The sequence below is a fragment of the Bidens hawaiensis genome, unplaced genomic scaffold (assembly GCF_021521415.1).
Source record: "Bidens hawaiensis isolate Kalapana, Puna unplaced genomic scaffold, B.hawaiensis_p1.1 tig00011798_1, whole genome shotgun sequence".
Lineage (NCBI taxonomy): Eukaryota > Viridiplantae > Streptophyta > Magnoliopsida > Asterales > Asteraceae > Bidens > Bidens hawaiensis.
In genome coordinates this window covers 356,672-377,388 of record NW_027491938.1, presented here as the reverse complement: position 1 = coordinate 377,388, position 20,717 = coordinate 356,672, and the positions used below count along the sequence as shown (strand labels likewise).

Sequence of the window (20,717 nt, the reverse complement as noted above, 5' to 3'; positions counted from 1 at the left end):
TAGGAAGTGTGTAAGTTTGTGTGAGATTAATACGATTTCCGATTTCAGTTAATAATGCGTGTTGATCAATATTTGAACAATCATCTATTGCAACTAGATTCACATTATGAACCTGGCTTGTCAGGGTTCGAGTCCTGATCTCACCCGGTTTTACCGGCTCCTCGCTGTCGTGCCATTTGGCGGGCGTGGGGTCGGGTTTTATCCGGGGAATCCCTCAATAGTTGGACCGCTAGGGGCTCCGTCCGTCCGGACTCATGGCCGGCTTGGGTTACCTTTAGCCATTGGGAGCCGCGTATGGAGTACCCGTCGTTACTTAGTTGGTCGTTTAAAAAAAAAAAAAGATTCACATTATGAACTTCCGCTAACCACCAATTGTTTTAACCGACAACAGGCACAATATTTCAATAAACATTGTATTAATACGCAATCATATTGTGTTATTTCAACTAAATGTCAATACGAAATTGTTGGTATATTTCGGGTACATGTTTAACAGAAACATACATACTATTCTTATTTACTATTCGAGTGATCATAATACTCCAATAACACAATTCATATCATCAACAACATTACCTAGAATACATATATGATATAACCTACATAAAACATCATTAAGTATAACTAATCAACTTGACCAACTTGACAATCAATCTAAGTAAGTAATTATTGGACCTTAACCCTATGTTACAATGAGAAGGAAAATATTAAAGCTATATAAAGATGAAGGGTGAAACACAACTTATTTCAAGGCTTATGGTGTTGAGTGTAAATATAGTCCAAATGAGCATCTGCTAGAACCCTTCTCTTCAAACACTCTTCATCTTCATCTCCATTATTTCCACACTCCTCCAACCCCATAACCTCCTATAAATGTTACTTAAAACAAATTAACAAATGAACTTTATAGTATAGGTGTATAACAACACAAACTAATAATTAATAAAAAAAGATGGTAAGATGGTAAATTTACATTGAAGTCAAGAGAAGTGTTGATGGATTCATCAAGTTTCACCATGTTTTCATCTACAAAATGATGTCAAATTAATTAGGTTTAGACTTAAAGATTGTTAATATTAGTATTAATATTAATAATAATATTGTTATTACCTGGTTTGGTGTGCAAGAAACGAGCAGATGTATGTGAGAAGGCAATAAGTGAGAGAAGGAAGATGAAAGGAACACCACAACGGAAGCTGTGCTTCATTGTCTCAACTTTGGGTGGTGTTGTGTGAGAGAGTGTGTGATATATGTGTAATGTATATATGTAATATGTTGTTGGGAGTGGGGTGGGGGTGGGGTGGGGATACTTTAGTTAAAAACTTTAAATACATGCAATGACAACCCACTCATCTGTGTTGACTTTGATTGACTGTTTAGAATGGATATTTTACATGTACACCACTATTTTTTAGTCTTGCAGTCTACATCTCACTTTCTTTTATACAACTGCCATCAAACAAATAATTTAGTATGTCCTCCTTATAGGGTGATTCAATGGTAAAAGGCTACCGTTAGTTAACCAAATCTAGCCGTATAAAGCCTTTATGCATCTCTAAGTTATCTCCAATGACAAAAGATCACTGTTAATTAGCTGACCCAACACCACCTCAACCTTGTATTCGGCACCCACAACACGAAAGAAAACAACCTTCTATTTGCACTTTTCTAACTAAAAATTACGCTATTTCTATATAAGACTGATAAGTCAATTCTAATTGGTTGGACTGGTGGTGAGTTTTGAGATCAAAATCACGCCAATGGCCATTGTTAAACCCCATAGTGCGCCATTAACAACATTTACGTTCATGTGACAGTAATTTAGTTAGAACAGATTACGATTAAAATCTATTTTATGTTGCATCAAGCCATCTGTCACTTAACATGTGAAGTTCATTACTTACTTTTGTTATTTTAAACGACTCAGTTTCTATACATCATGTATGCTTTGTAAACTGCAGTTTAGATATACAATTAACTATGCAACTTTTTTTTTTGTCTTTTTTTTTCCTTAGCCGGTGTATGAAACCAAATCCTTTTTTAATTATATATCATCCATCTATTATTACTCCCCTTCACGGAATTATTTGATTGTGAGACCTAATTAGTTTTGATTACCAATAATATATAATTATAATTATTCAATATTGTGACTATAAAACATCAATTGTATTATGATTATGATTTATGCACTGACAATGTATAGAATGAAAACTCGGTGAGTTGCGAAAACCCAATTTAACATCGCTTTTTTTTACATATGTAATATATGCTTTTACATTTAATATAAAACATCAAAAAATAAAATTGTTTTGTTATTATTTTATATTTTTTTACTAACATTTACATATATTTTCAGGATAGAGAAAAAGTTAAATTTACTTTTACATTTTTTATTAACTTTAATTATAAACTACAAAATTCTAAGTTTAATTAAAAATATGTGATTGAAAATGAGCTTCTAGAGTTTTATCAACTTAACAGGTTTTTATTTTATCCTAACCCATTACGTGTCTACCATATATTCTTTCATATATTTTTCTATGTTGTAATTTTGTAAACATGTTGTCATATTAATTGTTATTTTGTTAGCATGCATAGAATAACATGAGTGATGATGAAATTAACATTATTATGATACGCAAATGGTTCCGATATATATGGAGAAGTGATTATGCTAATGATGATGATACCAGTCATGTGAACCACCATTGAAGACATATATTGAGTGAAGGGGTGTTTGGTCATTGTCAAGGGGTATAGTGGTCCAAAGTAATCTTAGAAAGAATCAGTGTGTTAGTGGCTGACACCAACAACCCAAAGTCAACCTTTTCCACGTACTTAAAGTCTTAAACAACTGTTTCCCATCTTTTACCTTTCTCTCTTTTTTATTTTAATTTTTCTCCTAAAAATTTGAAACTTTTATTACAAAAAAGGGAGTGATATTTACAGTTTTACACTAAACTTTCACCAAAATTGTTTATTATGATTATATTTTTAATTTTTTTTTATGAAATAGGTATAAAGCTTAACCTCTTAATTAAATATTGGGCACAATAAATTTTTTTACTCATAATGTATTTAAGTTATTGGTCCCAAATTAAATTTAAAAGAAAAAAAGAAGTAATAATAATCATAATAAACAATAAACATACACGAAGCGTCGAGCAGTGGTTGATTGAATTCTAGAAACATTGAGAGACCAGAGGCTGAATCCTGTAACATCTCGGGAATACCTTGCTCAATTTTGAGCCAAAAAGTGACAATTCTAAAACTTAAAGGGGTAAAAATGAAAATTTTGATTATTCCAGACCCATCGCGCTATGCGATGGGGGTAGAGAGTTTATCATCGCGCTACGCGATGCAGCTTTCCAAGAAATTAGAAAAAGGGGGCGCCGCGCTACGCGATGATACAGTGAGGAAGGGGCATTGCACTACGTGATGATCGGGTTAAGTAATCAGGGCCATGTGGCCAACCACGTGTCAACACGTGGCATCACCTCATCAATTGCAGCGTCACGCTACATGACGGCCTAAGAATAAAGGGCATCGCGCTACGCGATGGTCCCTAAAACTCGCCTATAAAAGGGCAGCTACGGGTTTATTCCATTTCATCCCATTTTCACACTCATAAACACACACTTAGTATTGGGAAGCGTGCTAGCTTTTCCGGGAAGTTTTGAGGTCCATTTTCTTGAAGTTTGTGTGAGTATTGAAGCTTAAACGAGCCATAGAGCATATAAACGAGTTAGGAGCGAAGTTCTGCCAATCAAGGAACCAATCTATCTTAGTATAAGCATTCCCGTTCACTCACTAAGGTAGAATCTAAGTTTAAGTTATTTACAATTCTATTATGATAGTTTAGACTCAGTCAAGGCTATGGCCTTGAACCTTAGAAATATTTTCAAATGCATTCACAAACAGTTTTCAATAAACATTATTTTATTAAAGATAATGTTATATAAAAATATATTTTGATGGGCATGTAGTAACTGGAAGGGGGATATCATTAGTAGACTCTTCTTGCCCAAGGTAAGTAATCGTACACATCCCAATCAACCGCGGGACCCGTTTACTTAACTGGAGAAGTTTGCCAACGTGATATACTCTATTAGGCCAAAGCATGCCATACCAAACGTCACACAAATACAATCATGATTTCAAAACATTCACAAACCTAATCAAGGTTAAAACCAGACTTATGGTTCGCAGTCTAATCAAGAAACACCATCAAGGTGATCATTCAAACCTATTTGTTTATAGGTTAGCAATCATTCACAATCAAGCAAGTTTGTATCAATCACACCGACGATACAGGTGAATACGTTAAACCTTTTTAAACAGTCAAACATATTTATACTTTATAAGATAGACAGGTTGTTTGTCTTATAGAGTCAGTCAAAATATTTGCATGAGATTACGTGATCTCTAAAACATTGTAATACAAAGTAGAGAATAAAAACAACTCAGACCAAATACACATGTGTCTGGATCCAAACATAACTGTTAAGCCTAAGCAGTCAAAGGCTACGTTGCCGCGGGCTAATGGTCATATATAGTTTCTCCGGTACAGGCTACGTGGCTCGGAGACTTGTGTGTGTGTAGGGCAGTGTTACGAATACCAGGTATAGCAATATATCTACTGAGCTTGTCAAGAAAACTATATTTGTATTATGATTGTTATTTAAATGCTTTTAAAGTCATAACGATTCACCAGCACATAGCTGACGTATTTTAATCCCACTTGCAGGTAATTAAGTTTGATGGATACTAGATACAAGGATTAGAGTCATCCTGGAGATAGAAGTTCGCATACTTGGTGGCTCGGTTTTTGATATGCAAATCCTTGTAATATTTGATAAAACAATATTTTGTAAAACTTCAAACTTGGGTATTTAATTCCCAAGTAATTTTTCAATGTAAGTTAATATTATATTAAACCTTTAAGTCTTCCGCTAAAATTAACCCATAACTCTGATACATTTACAAAACAGGTACCAACTATTGATCACACTCCTAGGCTCAGTTTTGGGGTGTGACAAATCCTAAATCCTAATTGTGACTTTCGGGACTTCTTATTGTTATAACATTAATGTTAATTAAAAAATTAGCTTATATATTTCGTTATTCATTGTGGCCTAAAAGCCTTTTTATTTAGGCTCAACTGATGCATATAAGAACTCGGAGACGAGCATGAAGTTAAACTTTGCATGAAACTGTCACACCCCGACCAAAGGCGGCGGAACATGCCGAGGTGTAAAGATTGTTCATAAGCACATGACACTAATTAAAGTGACAGTATTTAATAAACTCATTTCATTTCACAACATCGAAAATGTCACATAACAATTATCCATAAAATAACCATAAACAAGATATCACAAAATATGACAAATTTGATATTGTTCATTTTTACTAATATCCTAAGGTCTTTGATGTCGTTTTCTTCACAATCATAAATCAACCAAGATGCAAACCAGCAACATTTCATAAAATAAAGTTTGTCAACACAAAGGTTGGTGAGCAATTCATAAGTTTAATCATATTAGTATATAATAAAGATAGCCACAAAACTTGCATACGAAACGATAAATAAAAGTGGTAATTTGGATAAATAGATATCGCTAAACACATTAGCGACACCTAGCTATAAGGGGATGCCAAATAGTCTAAGATTTTATAGTTATCGTTAATTGCATTACGTTAACGACACCTTGCTATAAGGGGATGCCAAATAGTCTAGGATTTTATAGTTCCACCAACCACACATAGGCATATAAGCATAGAACACCAAATCGAGCAATTATTTAGGTAAAGTATACAACTACGTTTGTGATTTAAGATTCATATATAAAGCATTTTGTTGAATAAGTATGAAATGTCACCCCCAAAATAAAAGATGGAAAATGGGGTATGAAGTACTCATCTTCAAGTAGTAAACTTGAAAGATGATAATTTTGGAGATTTGTTGGAACGACGAGTTTAACGCACAATGCATAAAAAGAAAAAAAGTCTTGAATTTAGAAAGGTTGTCTTGAAGGTCTTTAAACAAAATAAATGTTGAGAAATGTAAATAATTAAAGTTCAAGGTTTAAAATGTAACTATTTAAGAATTTATAATAATAACCCTTTAAAAATGTAAGTTTGCTCGAAACCAGGTTAAAGTATCTAACCTTAATATTTACTCAACCTATGTTAAGTAATAAGGTGGGTAAAATGCAAGAATGCAAATCCCTTTGGAATAAAGATACTAAAAAGGTTTTTTTTATCGAGTGTTCGGGTTGTCGGTTCGGGTCTTGATAATTGGTCAAACCCGAAGTCAACTTTCCAAAATATTGAATGTTATGAGATAACTCAATAAAATTTAATAAGACTTAACCAAGTATGCAGTTCCATTGTTTTAGAACTAACAACGAACGTTAAGCGAGTAAGAATTGGTTTGGTTCGGTTTCCATCTCACAACAAGTTCATAGATGGTTTCCACATGTCCAAACATTAAAGAACTTGTATAATAATGTACAAATAAAAATACTTTAAGTTTTACAACCAAAAGTTAACAATAAAGTCTTTAAACAAAAGTTCGGTTTTCGGTTCGGATTGTGTTTCGGGTTAAGACCGAGGTAAGATTCTACAAACCCATAACCATAGAATTTGTAAAAATGATTTTAGAAACTTAGATCTAACAATAAGTATGTTTAAACAATTATTTAACAAAACTAGTAACAAAGTTCGGTTTACGGTTTAGAGCTACTTACGGTTAAACCGAAGCGTAGACTCTTAAAAACCCATAACCATGGAACTTGTAAACATGACCAACAAACTAAAATAAGCAAGATTAATATGTATGAACAAGTTATATAGATGTATATATATCAAGGACACGGAGTCCTCCATGAAGCCTTGCCTTATGAGGTCCGAAACCTCACCGACCGGAATCGGAGAAGTAATTACCAAAGGTAAACAATGGGTGTATATTATATATATGTTGCACAACCATAAACAAGTATTAATAAGGCTACATAAACTAATTAAGATCAAAGACTAAAAACCTTGAAGAACACTTAAGAAGATAACCTTGAATCTTCGATGTTTGAGAGAGTTTTTTTTTTTTTTTTTTTTTGTAGCAAGGGAAAATGAAGAGGAAAGGAGGTGTATATATAGGGTAATGTTGGTGGTCAAATATGGGTGTGAGACAAAAGAGTTTTCATGCAAAATGGATCAAGACAAAAACACAAAACAACAAAAAAAAATAAAAAAAAAAATAAAAAATAAATAAATAAAAATAAAAATAAAAATAAAAATAGGATGTTTTAAGACCCAACAAGTGTGAAACAATATTGTAATATAAATCTATCATTTTGATTATAACATAAGCTTCGGTTTACAAATCGGGTTGGTTTACATAATAAACAAATACAAAAACGAATACAAACAAGACCCGAAATTGACGAATGTCACAGAAACCTTCCAATCTAGACATGATCATAGATGCCTATGCTTCACCCATAAAAAGAAGGGTGTTTTGATATCGTTCACCAATTAACTTTTCCATCGAGAAAAGCTTGTTCTTAATAATCTTGTCATTTCTTGTTCTCTAAATCAACCAACATGTTGCTAGTGAAATTGCTTGTATTACCTCACGCTCATCCTTATTGCCCTTATGCTTGCTTGGATATTCTGAAATTTACAAAACCGAATCAAAATAGGGAAAGACCGACAATGTACTCTAAGAAGTGTACTCTATTAATAGAGCTAGTTACAAAGATGGTATCTATGGTTTAGGTACAATTGCATCTTTAGATACCGATACTAAAATGCAACAACTTTGGGATGCTTTTATTTTTGTAACAATCTTGAATTCTAAGGCTAACTTCAACGCAAACTCTCAGTTAACTCTATGAAAAACAGTTATACCATCTATAACTACAAGGGCCATTTGTTTAAAACCATATTTTAAATAAAAGGGCCAGTTATGTAAATAACCAAAATAATAAAAACAACCCCAACCTCTCCCACCGTATTGAGCTCGGAGACAACTTCAACCTATTCCATCGGTCGTCACAAATAAGATCTAAACCTAAATTAAAATGTAAATATTTACAAAGTGATAGTGATGGCGTTTGTTGCTGATGCGGCTCTGTCAAATGAATAAAGTAAGGTGTCGCTTTTTGGTTTTATCATTTGGTGGAAACGTGAGAGGGTTTGTGTGTTGTAGTTTAGCGTCATAGTTGTTCCTTGACGTTGCTAATTGCCTGGTGGTAGCAATTCCGATAGAAAATTCAAGAGATTTGAGTTGAGGAGTTGCGATCACAGAGAAAGAATCAAACACATGATGATACTTTAAACTACAAACCTCCTAACGTTGACTTGACCACCTTATAAACCGAACATTCAATTTTTGGATAACCTAAGATGATGAGTTTGACAATAAGAGTTCTGTAGTTTGAAATAGTATTTTTATTAGAGTTTCAAATTTGAAAACATAATTAACTTCACATGACTTATGCACGACATCACTTTTCCGTTAAAAAGTAACTAGGATTAATACGTAACTCTCTCATAAATGTTTTGACTAAGTTTACAATTTTTAAAATCTGAAAACAAAATTGCAAACATGAACCAATTGTACAATTTTCTCTAAATAATTTAATAGATTATGTTTTTGAAAGTAAATAAATAAATAATAATCTTGGGAGCTCTTTTTATGAAAGTTATGGGAGAAGAGGTATATTGATCATAAAAGCATCACATAAATAGATAACCATCAATCTATACATTAGATTAGATGCATCATGCATGTAATGCAACAAGTGGGTTTAAAGAAAAAGATTCTCTCTACATGTGTCATCTTTAAGCCTGTTGTATATGTTAAACCCCTAATTGGATCCCACATGCAAGCAACCATTTTGGTGCCTACTCCACTCCCATTCATTGTTTTTAAAATTTTAATTTCCACTTTACAAATGCTTGGTTTCTTATTTTAGTTTCTAAATATGAGGAAACATAAAAGGTTCAATAAATAGTCTCATAAAGTATGTATAGATACTATGGTCTTGTGATATATATCACTTTATACACAAAGACACAAAGACCTGTTGACACTAAGCTAATGGAGTACGTAACGAGTGTTAGGGATTCAATTAATAAAAAAACACACACACAAACACGAACAATGCTTTAAGAGAAAATGAGAACAAAGATGAACACGCTAGATTTGCGTGATTCCTTGAGTAACCTATATCGACGGTTGTAGTTTCAGATTTAGATTTAGATCAGATTTACTATGTGGAGATCAGATTTAGATCTAGGGGTTGTAGGTTCAAGGTCGAGACACTTGTAATTAAGTCATCGTTTTTACGTAAAAAGCCTTTTCACTACATCATAATCATGCGCACACACATATTATATATAGTAGCTAAAGATTTCTTTATACTGTGTTACACTAACATAAACATTAAACAGCTACACATTGTCACGTAATTTTAGTGTTTGTATATATTAAATCCTTGGATAAGAGTGGTATAGTGGTATAGAAAAGCATGAGCAGGGTGTGATTAATAGTGCTTATTCTATTTCTGCCTAAATCGAATCTTAGTGCCATTAACGCGGATATACGTGTCCCCAGTCACCATTAAATATAATCTATAAGAAATGTGATATATGCCATCAACTTTATTTTTGTCTCGTGTATTGTGATCATTGTTTCCTACTAATCTGTTAACTCCTTATTTTCTCATATGCCATAGTGCCATACAATAAATATATAGCAAAATTAAAAAGAAACCCTTAGCAACCTCTTATCATTTCTTTCTTGAGTTTGCAAGTACTTGTCAGAAACATTTTTGTTAACGAATTAGCGTAAATTGTAACAATTACCCCGAAGAATAAACGTTTTTGTTAACGAATTAGCGTAAACTGTATCAATTACCCTGAAGAACACGTACTCAACACAAACTATGAACTACAACAATTACACAATGAAACCCTAAACTGAGTTAGGGCTAACACACTTTTATTGATTAGGAAAAGAATGAAAATGATACAAAATCGAAACCAAATTGAACGAACTAATTCTATGTCTAAAACGAGCCCTAATATATCCTAACCACTTGTTGTCAGACGCTAACAAACTAACTTTCAAGATGTAGAAACAACCCCCTAAAGTTACTCCCGTAAACCTTTTACCTTGAGTAGTAAAGTCACACGTGGTACATCAATTAACAAACACTAACAATTCACCTGTGGTACACAACTCCTGAGAAGTAACTCCCTCATAGTAACCTATTATGGGGAAACCACCCGTTGTTAAACAAGATGCTTAAGTACGATATAAATTAAACAGCTCTTCCAACAATTTAACAAAAGCAATATATCATCGCTAGTAATATTAATGTTGGTTTACTATATACTCTGTGCCATTTAACTACTAAAATACTATAGTCTAATGTCTATAGTCAAACAACTACAAATTGAAAGTAATAAAAACATCACATCACATCACATCACATCACATATAAAAGCAAAAGCTAATCAATGGACGTAAGTTGTTTGTAACCCTAATTGGACTTGTACGTATTAACCCACTTTAACAAATTTGAGTTAAAGGTAAGATGTATATATATTGTGTATGATGGTGATGTTCATGTTGTGAAGGTTTGTCGTGACTCTAGTGGTAAAGTTTCCCACTTACGTGATTGGCTCTTAGATCGACACGAATCAAGGGAATATTGAATAATTTATGGAGCATCATATATTTAATAAAGATATGCTTCACTTTAAGCCTCTATCAATCTTTCAACCTATGTTGGAGGAATCTAGTAACTTAAAACAAACATTATTGTTGTTGTACAAGTGCATTTGTTTTCCTTCCTATAGGTTACAAATTTTGGCTTGTCTAGGGTTAATTGATTGGTGATATACTAGCTTGTATTTTATCTTGATCGGCCAATAGATATGCAAGGAATTATTCTAACCGAATTCAAGCATGTTCTGTTCGGTTCTCCATGGGCCTTCCCTGATCTTTACGGACCTAAAGTGTATTGGAAAGTCTGTATTGTTTGAACTGATAATATCTTATTTTGCGTTTAAAAGAATTTTCTTTTTAACTTTATGTCTTTGCTTAGGGACAAGCCATGTCATCTAAAGTATGCACAATTGTTCGGTTAAGGGACAAACCGCTTTCGTGTTTTAGTCTCATAATCTCATTAACTATCGACCGTTAATTATCTGTGTCTTCATATGATTATAAATTAATTTCAATCTCATTAGATCACTTATTCGAAGTGATGGAGTCGTCGGAGATGTCATATATAACACAGTTGACAATCCAAATTTCTTCTCGTGGATCAAGTGGGTGTGAATTATCAATGACACGAAAGTAGGCAACAAGTTTGACATGAATTTCATAGGTTTGAATTTGAGACTTTTTCGGTTTGCTCCTTGAACAATTTAGTGACAAATTACGAGTTTAGAAAAATCTAGTATATAATTTTAATTCTTTTAATAGGTGTTGGAAATTTTATGGTGTTGTGGGAGAAATAAGTGTTTATAAATAATACTTGGAATATGATGTGACTTAGTTTAATATATTCGATCAACAATTTCGACAGGTCTTTCAACCATGATCATCGTTTCATCGAAATGTACTTCGTCGAGAGGTATATGGAGATTACCTTCGGCTAAGCACGTTTTGAGATTCGAAACATGAAAAGTTGGATGAACACCGGTAAGCTCTTCCGATAATTCGAGTCGATAAGCCACCTTTCCAACCCGTTCGAGAATTTTAAAAGGACCAACGAATCGAGAAGCTAGTTTTCCCTTCTTTCCAAAATGAACTACCCCCTTCCAAGGAGATACTTTGAGAAGGACAAGGTCGTCAACATTAAACTCGATATGTTTCCGTCGTTTGTCGGTGTAACTCTTTTGACGACTTCTAGCGGCCAGAAGATTTTTACGGATTTGATCGATACGGTCAGTGGTTTCTTGAACCAGTTCGGGACCAGTGATTTGAGCTTCACCGATCTCGTTCCAACAAATCGGGGAACGACATTTTCGACCGTAGAGGGCTTCGAAGGGAGCCATGCCAATACTAGAGTGGAAACTATTATTGTAAGAAAACTCAATGAAAGGGATGTGGGAATCCCAATTCCCATCGAAATCAAGAACACACGCTCGTAGCATATCCTTGAGTGTTTGAATCGTATGTTCGGATTGTCCGTCCGTTTGAGGATGATAAGCGGTGCTAAGATCGAGACGTGTTCCCAAGGTTTCTTGAAGAGATCGCCAAAAATAAGAAGTAAAACGAGCATCGCGATCGGAAATGATAATCAATGGTAAACCGTGTCGGCACACAATTTCCCGAACATAGATTTGAGCAAGCTGCTCGACAGAATGCTTCTCGCGGATCAGAATGAAATGAGCAGATTTGGTTAAACGATCGATAATCACCCAAATGCTATCGTTTCCTTTTTGGGTGTTGGGTAGTTTAGTGATAAAGTTCATAGCAATGTCTTCCCATTTCCAAAAGGGAATCGGTGGTTGCTCGAGTAGACCAAAAGGTCTTTGATGTTCGGCTTTAACTTTTGAGCAAGTAAGACATTTAGATACATACAAGGCTACGTCCTTTTTCATACCCGGCCACCAAAAGGTAGCACGAAGATCGAAGTACATCTTATCCGCACCGGGATGAACAGAATACCGTGACTTGTGAGCTTCGTCGAGTATACAAGTACGAAGGTTATCGCGATCGGGAACCCACAAACGATTGAGAAAGTACAAAAGACCATCGGGTTTGGTTTCAAGTTGCAGTTCGGCTCCACACGATATTTCATCATACATGTTGCCTTCTTCAATGGAGGTACGCTGAGCTTGAAAGATACGAATTTGAAGATCGGTTTGAATAATGACACTAAGGAGCAAAACGGATTTGACATTAACCTTTCGACTAAGGGCATCGGCGACAACATTTGCTTTACCGGGATGGTAGCGAATTTCGCAATCGTAGTCACTAAGTAATTCGGCCCAACGTCGTTGTCTCATGTTGAGATCTTTTTGGTCAAAAATATGTTGGAGGCTTTTGTGATCAGTAAACACAACACATTTTGTACCGTAAAGGTAGTGTCTCCAGATTTTGAGAGCGAAAACAACAGCACCGAGTTCGAGATCATGAGTCGTGTAATTCTTCTCGTTGACCTTTAGTTGCCTTGATGCGTAAGCGATGACTTGACCTTGTTGCATGAGAACACAACCGAGACCTTGATGAGAAGCATCGCAAAAATACAACAAAATCGTCGTTTCCGTCGGGAAGAGTTAGAACGGGAGCATTGCAAAGCATGTCCTTGAGAGTGTGAAAGGCTTCTTCTTGTTTGGATCCCCAATCGAATGGTTTTCCTTTATGAGTTAGGGAGGTGAGGGGTAACGAGATCTTGGAAAAATTCCGAATGAAACGCCGATAATATCCGGCCAAACCGAGGAAGGATCGAATTTTCTTGGTAGTTGATGGAGTCTTCCAATCCTTAATGGCCTCTATTTTAGCGGGATCAACATGAATACCTTTATCGTTTACGATATGTCCCAAAAATTGAACTTCTTCCAACCAAAATTCGTATTTGGAGAATTTGGCATAAAGTTGTTCTTGCTTTAAGAGTTCAAGAATGGAACGCAAGTGATGCTCATGCTCGGCTTTGGATTTAGAGAAGATGAGAATGTCATCAATAAAGACAATAACGAATTTATCTAGAAACGGTTTGCAAACGCGGTTCATGAGATCCATAAATACCGCGGGTGCATTGGTTAGCCCGAAGGGCATGACCAAAAATTCGAAATGTCCATATCGAGTACAGAATGCGGTTTTTGGAATGTCTTCTTCGCGAATACGCAACTGATGATATCACGATCGAAGATCGATTTTGGAGAAACACGTTGCGCCTTGGAGTTGATCGAAGAGGTCGTCGATTCGTGGCAAAGGATAACGATTTTTGATAGTAAGTTTATTGAGTTCACGATAATCGATGCACATGCGAAACGAGCCATCTTTCTTTTTCACGAATTGGACGGGAGCGCCCCAAGGAGAGGAGCTTGGACGAATAAAGCCTTTGTTGGAAAGTTCTTCGAGTTGGTTTGATAACTCTTGCATTTTCGACGGGGCTAAACGGTAAGGAGCCTTGGCCACTGGCATTGCGCCGGGCATAAGATCGATTCGAAATTCAACCGGACGAATGGGTGGAAGACCGGTAACATCATCTGGAAAGACGTTGAGGAAATCACAAACAATGGAGATATCTTGGATTTTTCTTTCCTTGTGGTCTTTTACCACCGCTTGGGCTAGGAACGGAACATACTTTTGGCGTAAGTATTTTTGCGATTGAGAACACGACATGAGATTGAGCCTTTTAGGAAACATTTTGCCGTAGACCTTGAGAGTTTTACCGTTGAAAAGCGGAATCCGAATGAATTTATCATAACAAATGACTTCGGCACGGTGCAAAGATGACCAACCCATGCCTACTATGACATCGAAACTTCCCATTTGCATCGGAATGAGATCGATGGAGAATTTACGCTTACAAAGAGTGAGAGAACAATTACGAATGACCGAGTTTATGGTGATAGAATTTCCATTGGCGACTTCGACGGAAAAGGGTCGAGAAAGCTTAGTGCGAGGTATGGCAAGAGTAGATTCAAACTTTAATGAAATAAAACTTCTATCGGCACCCGTATCAAATAATATAGAAGCCAAATGCTCGTTCACTAAAAACATACCGTTCACAACATCGTTTGCCACTTGAGCTTGATTAGCATTCATCATAAAAGCTTGTCCTTGGTTACCGGGATTTCCTTGAGGTGCATGAGGTGGTGGAGGAGAAGGTGCTTGGATGGCTTGCATGGGTTGGATGAGTGGTGCATTGAGTTGGGGAAGTTGAGGTTGGTAGGTTTGGACTTGGTAGGCTTGGGTTTGATAGTGGAGTGTGGTTACGGTTTGGGTTTGGTTTGCAAAAGTGAGTCGTGGGCAATTGTTGCGGAAATGATTTGGGTCACCACAGTTAAAGCAAGCTCGGGGTTGTTGAGGAGGGTTTTGTGGGTAAGGTGTAAAGCGGTTTTGGGTGTTTTGTGGAGTGGTTCTTGGTTGGTTGGGTTGAGTACGTTGTGCGGAACGACAAGTGTTATTTAGATGGCCAAAACAGTTACAAATGGTACAATGGCGACAAGGTAAGTGAGATGGGTGATGAAGTTGACAATTGTTGCATAGTGGAAAAGTACCGGTATAGGGTTTTCGATTTTGTGGGGGAGCTTGGGGTTGTTGTTGCGGTTGCGGTTGGGTAACGACATAGTTTCGGTGGTTTTGTTTGGGTTTCTTTTTGGTGTTGTGGCGGGAAGAGTTTGAGTAGTTGATGGCTTGAGGTGATGGGTTAACTTTGGCTTGGGGTGCGGGTTCGGTTTTGCTTTTATCACTTTTCTTCTTTATGGTTAGGGTACTCGCCTTAACGTGGTTCTCCGATAGCGCACCGGCTAAAGTAATTGCGTCCTCAAGGTTCTCGGGTTTGCTACTCATGACTGAGTCCCGAATTAGCATGGGTAAACCCTCGATGTATTTGTCGATTTTACGTTCGAGCGGGGTAACCAAATGAGGTACAAGGGTGCTCAATTCATGAAAACAGAGCGAGTAAGCGGCATTATCACCACTTTCTTGTTTCAATTCCCAAAATTCGGCTTCAAGCTTTTGGAGCTCGTGTTTGGGACAAAACTTCTTCATCATGGGTTCCTTAAGTTCAGCCCATGGAAGCACCATGGCAATTTCCGCCCCTTGGAGATGCATAACACTACCCCACCATGTAAGAGCAGTTTCCTCAAACGTGCTTGAAGCGAAATTAGTTTTATTCTCTTCAGGGCATTCGCTGTGTCGGAACACACTCTCCATTTTCTCAAACCATTGCAACAAGGTAGTTGCACAATTCGTGCCGACGAATTTGGTTGGGTTAGCACCGGTAAATTGTTTATAAGAATAGGATGCGGGTTTGGGTTCAACGGGTACAACAATGGAAGGTGCAACGGGAGGAGGTTGGGTAGCTTGAAGTTGGGCTAGTAGTTTGGGAATCACAGCAGCCATTTGCTTGACGACGAAAGATGCCATACGCCGGTTGGAGTTCTTGCGTGGTTGACGTCGTATTGGAGGCATTCTAAAAAAAATTATAAAGAAAATAGAATGAGTTTGAAGTAATTGGAAATAAATATGAGGGTGCATAAAGATAAAATAAAATTTCGATTTTTTATTGTGAATTCCTAGAGTTAGTGAGGATGAGATGTTAGTAAGAATTTTTTTTTAATTAATTAATTTATTTATTTTTTAGTTTGTACATAAACCAAATGATAAAATGTGTATAAGTATATGTTTCAAAGTTTTGGAGTTTAAAAATTGGGAGGTTTTGAAGTATGGAAATTTACATATAGTTGGGGAAGTCGTACATGAACCACCATGATTTGATATCCCGACAATAAAATTTGTATATAAATGTAATATATATATGGAGTCGAACATATGCACGTATCACCGCGTCTTTTATGTCGTTGACTCAAATTGCGATAATAACATATAATAAAACGGAGATACAACGAGATGTCAAAAACACTAGTCCACGTATCACCGTGGCTTTCATGTTTTCAACACCAAAATATGGAGGCAACCGGAACACTTGCATTCGACTACTTAAAGTTGTCGTCTCATATAACGTAAGTCGTTTGGCCAAGAAAAGAACACTTAAACTCGACCTTCCCAGGTAAGTATATCACCTTCGATTCTTGGAATCTTTTTGTCAAAAGGCCGTTTCCAAGTGTTCAGTCTCTACGGTCATCGCAACGAATATTATAGAGCCGATCTTTAAGGAGATTTTAAACAACGGAATCCAAGTTAAGCTTGTGATCCAGAAAACATAATAAAAAAAAAACTAATGTTTTGCGTTTTAAGGTAAGGATACCTTAGAATACTATGAAAGTGTGTGTATGTGTACATTTATGATTTAAAAATGAATTTTAATCGAGCTTATAAATAAATAAGTGTAATAAACAATCAAGTAGGGTAAACACGTATAAGCATCACGTATAAGGACCCTAAAGCCTAAACAATACTAGGTCGTTACGTCTAACCACCTATCTTATAGTCGATGAGCTTTGATACCAATCTGTCACACCCCGACCATGACGAAAACGTCGAGGCGCAACCGATTGTTCATCGCACACGACACTATTAAGTGACAATATTTAATCAACTCATTTAAATTCATAAAAACACAAAGAGTCACATAACTTGTTCATACAATAACCGAATTCAAATCATAGTAAATAATATAATGTTCGTTTTGCTAATATCCTAATAGCCTCGATAACGTTTTTTCCTTCAAGTCCTCGAGTCAACCTAAAGTCAAACCTGTAACATTGCATAAATAGATTTTGTCAACACAAAGGTTGGTGAGCAATTTCATAGTTTTTGAACAATAGATATATAATATGAAATTCCACAACTTGTATACAAAACAATAAATAATAGCAACAATTTAGATAAATGAAATCGTTAATAAGAATACATTAACGACACCTTTCTATAAGGGGATGCCAAATATACTCTGATTTTGTATGAAATCGTTAATAAGAATACATTAACGACACCTTTCTATAAGGGGATGCCAGATATACTCGGATTTATGAATCAACCATCCAAAAGCGGTAAACACATTAGCACTCAAGCATATAAGCATATAATCACCAAATCGAGCATTTATTTAAGTAAAGTATACAATAAAATTTGTGGTTTAAGACTCAAGTATAAATCATTTGGATTTGAATAAGTTTGCAATGTCACCCCCAAAATATAAAAGAGTGAAAACGGGGAATGAAAGTACTCACATTCAAGAAATAAACTTGAAAGATTTGATGATTTGGAGATTAACCGGAACGATGAGTTTAACGAACGAAGCCTAAAGGAGAAGAAGTCTTGTATTAGAAAAGTTGTCTTGGAAGTCTTTAAACGAAAATAAATGATAAGAAATGTAAACAATTTAAAGTTTAAGGTTTAAAATGTAAATATTTAAGAAATTATAATAATAGTCCTTTAAAAATGTAAGTTTGCTCGAAACTGGGTTAAAGTATCTAGCCCTTAATTTTACTCAACCTATGTTAAGTAATAAGGTGGGTAAAAATGCAAGAAAGCAAGTCCCTTTATGATATAGATACTAAAACGGGTTTTAACGAGTGTTCGGGTGGTCGGTTCGGGTCTTGGTGACTTGACCAAACCCAAAGTCAACTTTCCCAAAATAATAAATGTACGAGATAACTCAATAAATCTTAAAGAGACTTAACCAAGTATGTAGTTCTATTGTTTTAGAACTAACAACGTCCGTTAAGCGAGTGTTCGGTTTAATCGGTCCAAACTTTGTTATAAGATCAAGTTGGATTCAACATTCCGAGTTTTAGTACTTTGTGAAAATAATTAAAATCAGTTTATAAAGTATTTTTAAAGAAATATATAAGCTTTAATGGTTAAAAAAAACACACTTGTGTGTCTTAAGCGAGTAAACTTGGTTTAGTTCTGTTTGGTTCGGTTTTTATCTTGGAATAAGGCCAAGAATGGTTACCACATGTCCAAACATCATAGAACTTGTAAAATAATTTATAAATAATAATACCAAAGTTTTACATACAAAAATTCAACAACAAAGTCTTTAAACGAAAGTTCGGTTTCTGGTTCGGATCTTGTTTCGGGATAAGACCGAGGTTAGATTCTACAAACCCATAACCTTGGAACTAATTAAAATGATTTTAGAAATTCAAATATTACATAAAACATGTTTATACAACTATTTAAACAAACTAGTAAACAAGAGTTCGGCTTCCGGTTTGGAGCTATGTACGGAATAACCGAGGCTAGTCTCTACAAACCCATAACCATGGAACTCAAAATGTAAAATAGAACTAAGATGAGCAGAAGTTAAACAAGTATAACAAGTTTGATAGTTAGATGCGGAAAATATATATAATCAAGGACTACTACGAGTCCTCCATGTAGCTTTGTCCTATGAGACCGGAGAAATGCCCACCGAAGGTACAAAGGGTGCTATTATATATATATGTTGTATAACAATCTTCAAGTATAAATAAGTGTTAACAAGTTGATTATAATGTAAGACTATGGTCAGTTTGACTTTGTAAAGTCAAACTACCAAAAAAATATGAAAAACACCTTTGAATGTTTGAGAATTGGAAGAGAAAGAGATGAATGAGCAAGGATTAATGAAGGGGATAGGGGTGTATATATAGGGTGGGTTGAAAGGGTCAAGCATGGGGTGTGATATCAAGGTTTGCATGCAAGAGGGGTCAAGACAAGTCACAAAACAACAAAAAACAAAAAAAAAAAGGGGCTGCTGGTCTGCTGCTGATCTGCTGCTGGTCAGCACGTCGGTTCACATCCGAAGTTCGTTTTTGATGTATCTTGAGCGTTTTAAGTCCGTTTTCGAATCCGTAAAAGGGGTTTTTCAAATTAGACAAGTGGGAATGTTTTAGTAACATAAAATCCAATATTTTATATATTTGAAATGTTCAGGATATAAATCGGGTCGGTTTACAACATAAAAACAAATACAAAATAAATACAATTTGACCCGAAATCGAGGGATGTCACACCGAGAGCCTTAAGCATTGTACAAGGACGTGCTGTAGGAGTAACCCGTTACCTTCTGGGTGGAATTGCCACGAAATGGGCGTTCTTCTTAGCAAGAATTATTGCAGTAGGATAATGGCTAGGAGGATTTGAAAGGCATTATGGCATTAAGATTTCCAAGGTTTAGCCAAGGCTTAGCTCAGGATCCCACTACTCGTCTTATTTGGTTTGGTATTGCTATCGCGCATGACCTCGAGAGTCATGATGATATTACTAAGGAACGTCTTTATCAGAATATTTTTGCTTCTCACTTCGGGCAATTAGCAATCATTTTTCTGTGGACTTCCGGAAATCTCTTTCATGTAGCTTGGCAAGGAAATTTTGAGTCATGGGTACAGAACCCTTTACATGTAAGACCTATTGCTCACGCAATTTGGGATCCTCATTTTGGTCAACCAGCTATAGAAGCTTTTACATGAGGGGGTGCTCCTGGGCCAAAATTTTCAATGCCAATGAAGCGAAGTGATTTTCAATGCCAACGACTGAAGATGAAGCTAATATTTGACTCAACTTTGCATTTCTTGTTTTCTTTGGAATTTGGATTGTAACTAGAAATAAAAAAGCTAAAATATTTTGGACTGAGTAACTTCAAAACCCTCTACTTTTTATGTAATCTTGTTATTTGGTTGCTTGGTTAATTTTTTTTAACCAGCAACACATGTGTAAACTAAAAAACGTTTACACCTTTGTTGTTAAAAAAAACCAATGTGACAGTCGAGATATCGGTTTGTGAGGGTTAAGCGTTGTAAATACTTTAACTACCCGCTACTCTCAATCCATATTCTTTGTTTAAATATCTACACTACACATAGCCAAAGATTTTTCATCATCTGTCCTAGGCACCCTCCACCTCATGTCCAACACTTCACAATGCATTGTTCATGGTGTAAATAAAATAGTAAATAAAATCCTTAGTAGTAAACAAATTAAAACACTTATGAAAAAATGGCAAGACACTTTTAATAATTAGTAATTATTAAATGGCAAGACATGGGGGCAACTTTTTGAAGAG

The 20,717-nt window shown here is 35.5% G+C and overlaps 1 protein-coding gene across 1 annotated transcript; it reads right to left on the bottom strand.

The window, feature by feature from the left end:
- Window positions 1–667: 667 nt before the first annotated feature.
- Window positions 668–1,240, bottom strand: LOC143539110 (putative phytosulfokines 6). Its single transcript, XM_077032520.1, has 3 exons — window positions 1,111–1,240; window positions 974–1,026; window positions 668–867 (listed from the first exon to the last, which is right to left on the bottom strand). Exons 1-3 carry the CDS (start codon window positions 1,205–1,207, stop codon window positions 748–750), a joined length of 270 nt encoding a protein of 89 aa, XP_076888635.1. The 5' UTR covers window positions 1,208–1,240; the 3' UTR covers window positions 668–747.
- Between the last annotated feature and the right edge of the window lie 19,477 nt (window positions 1,241–20,717).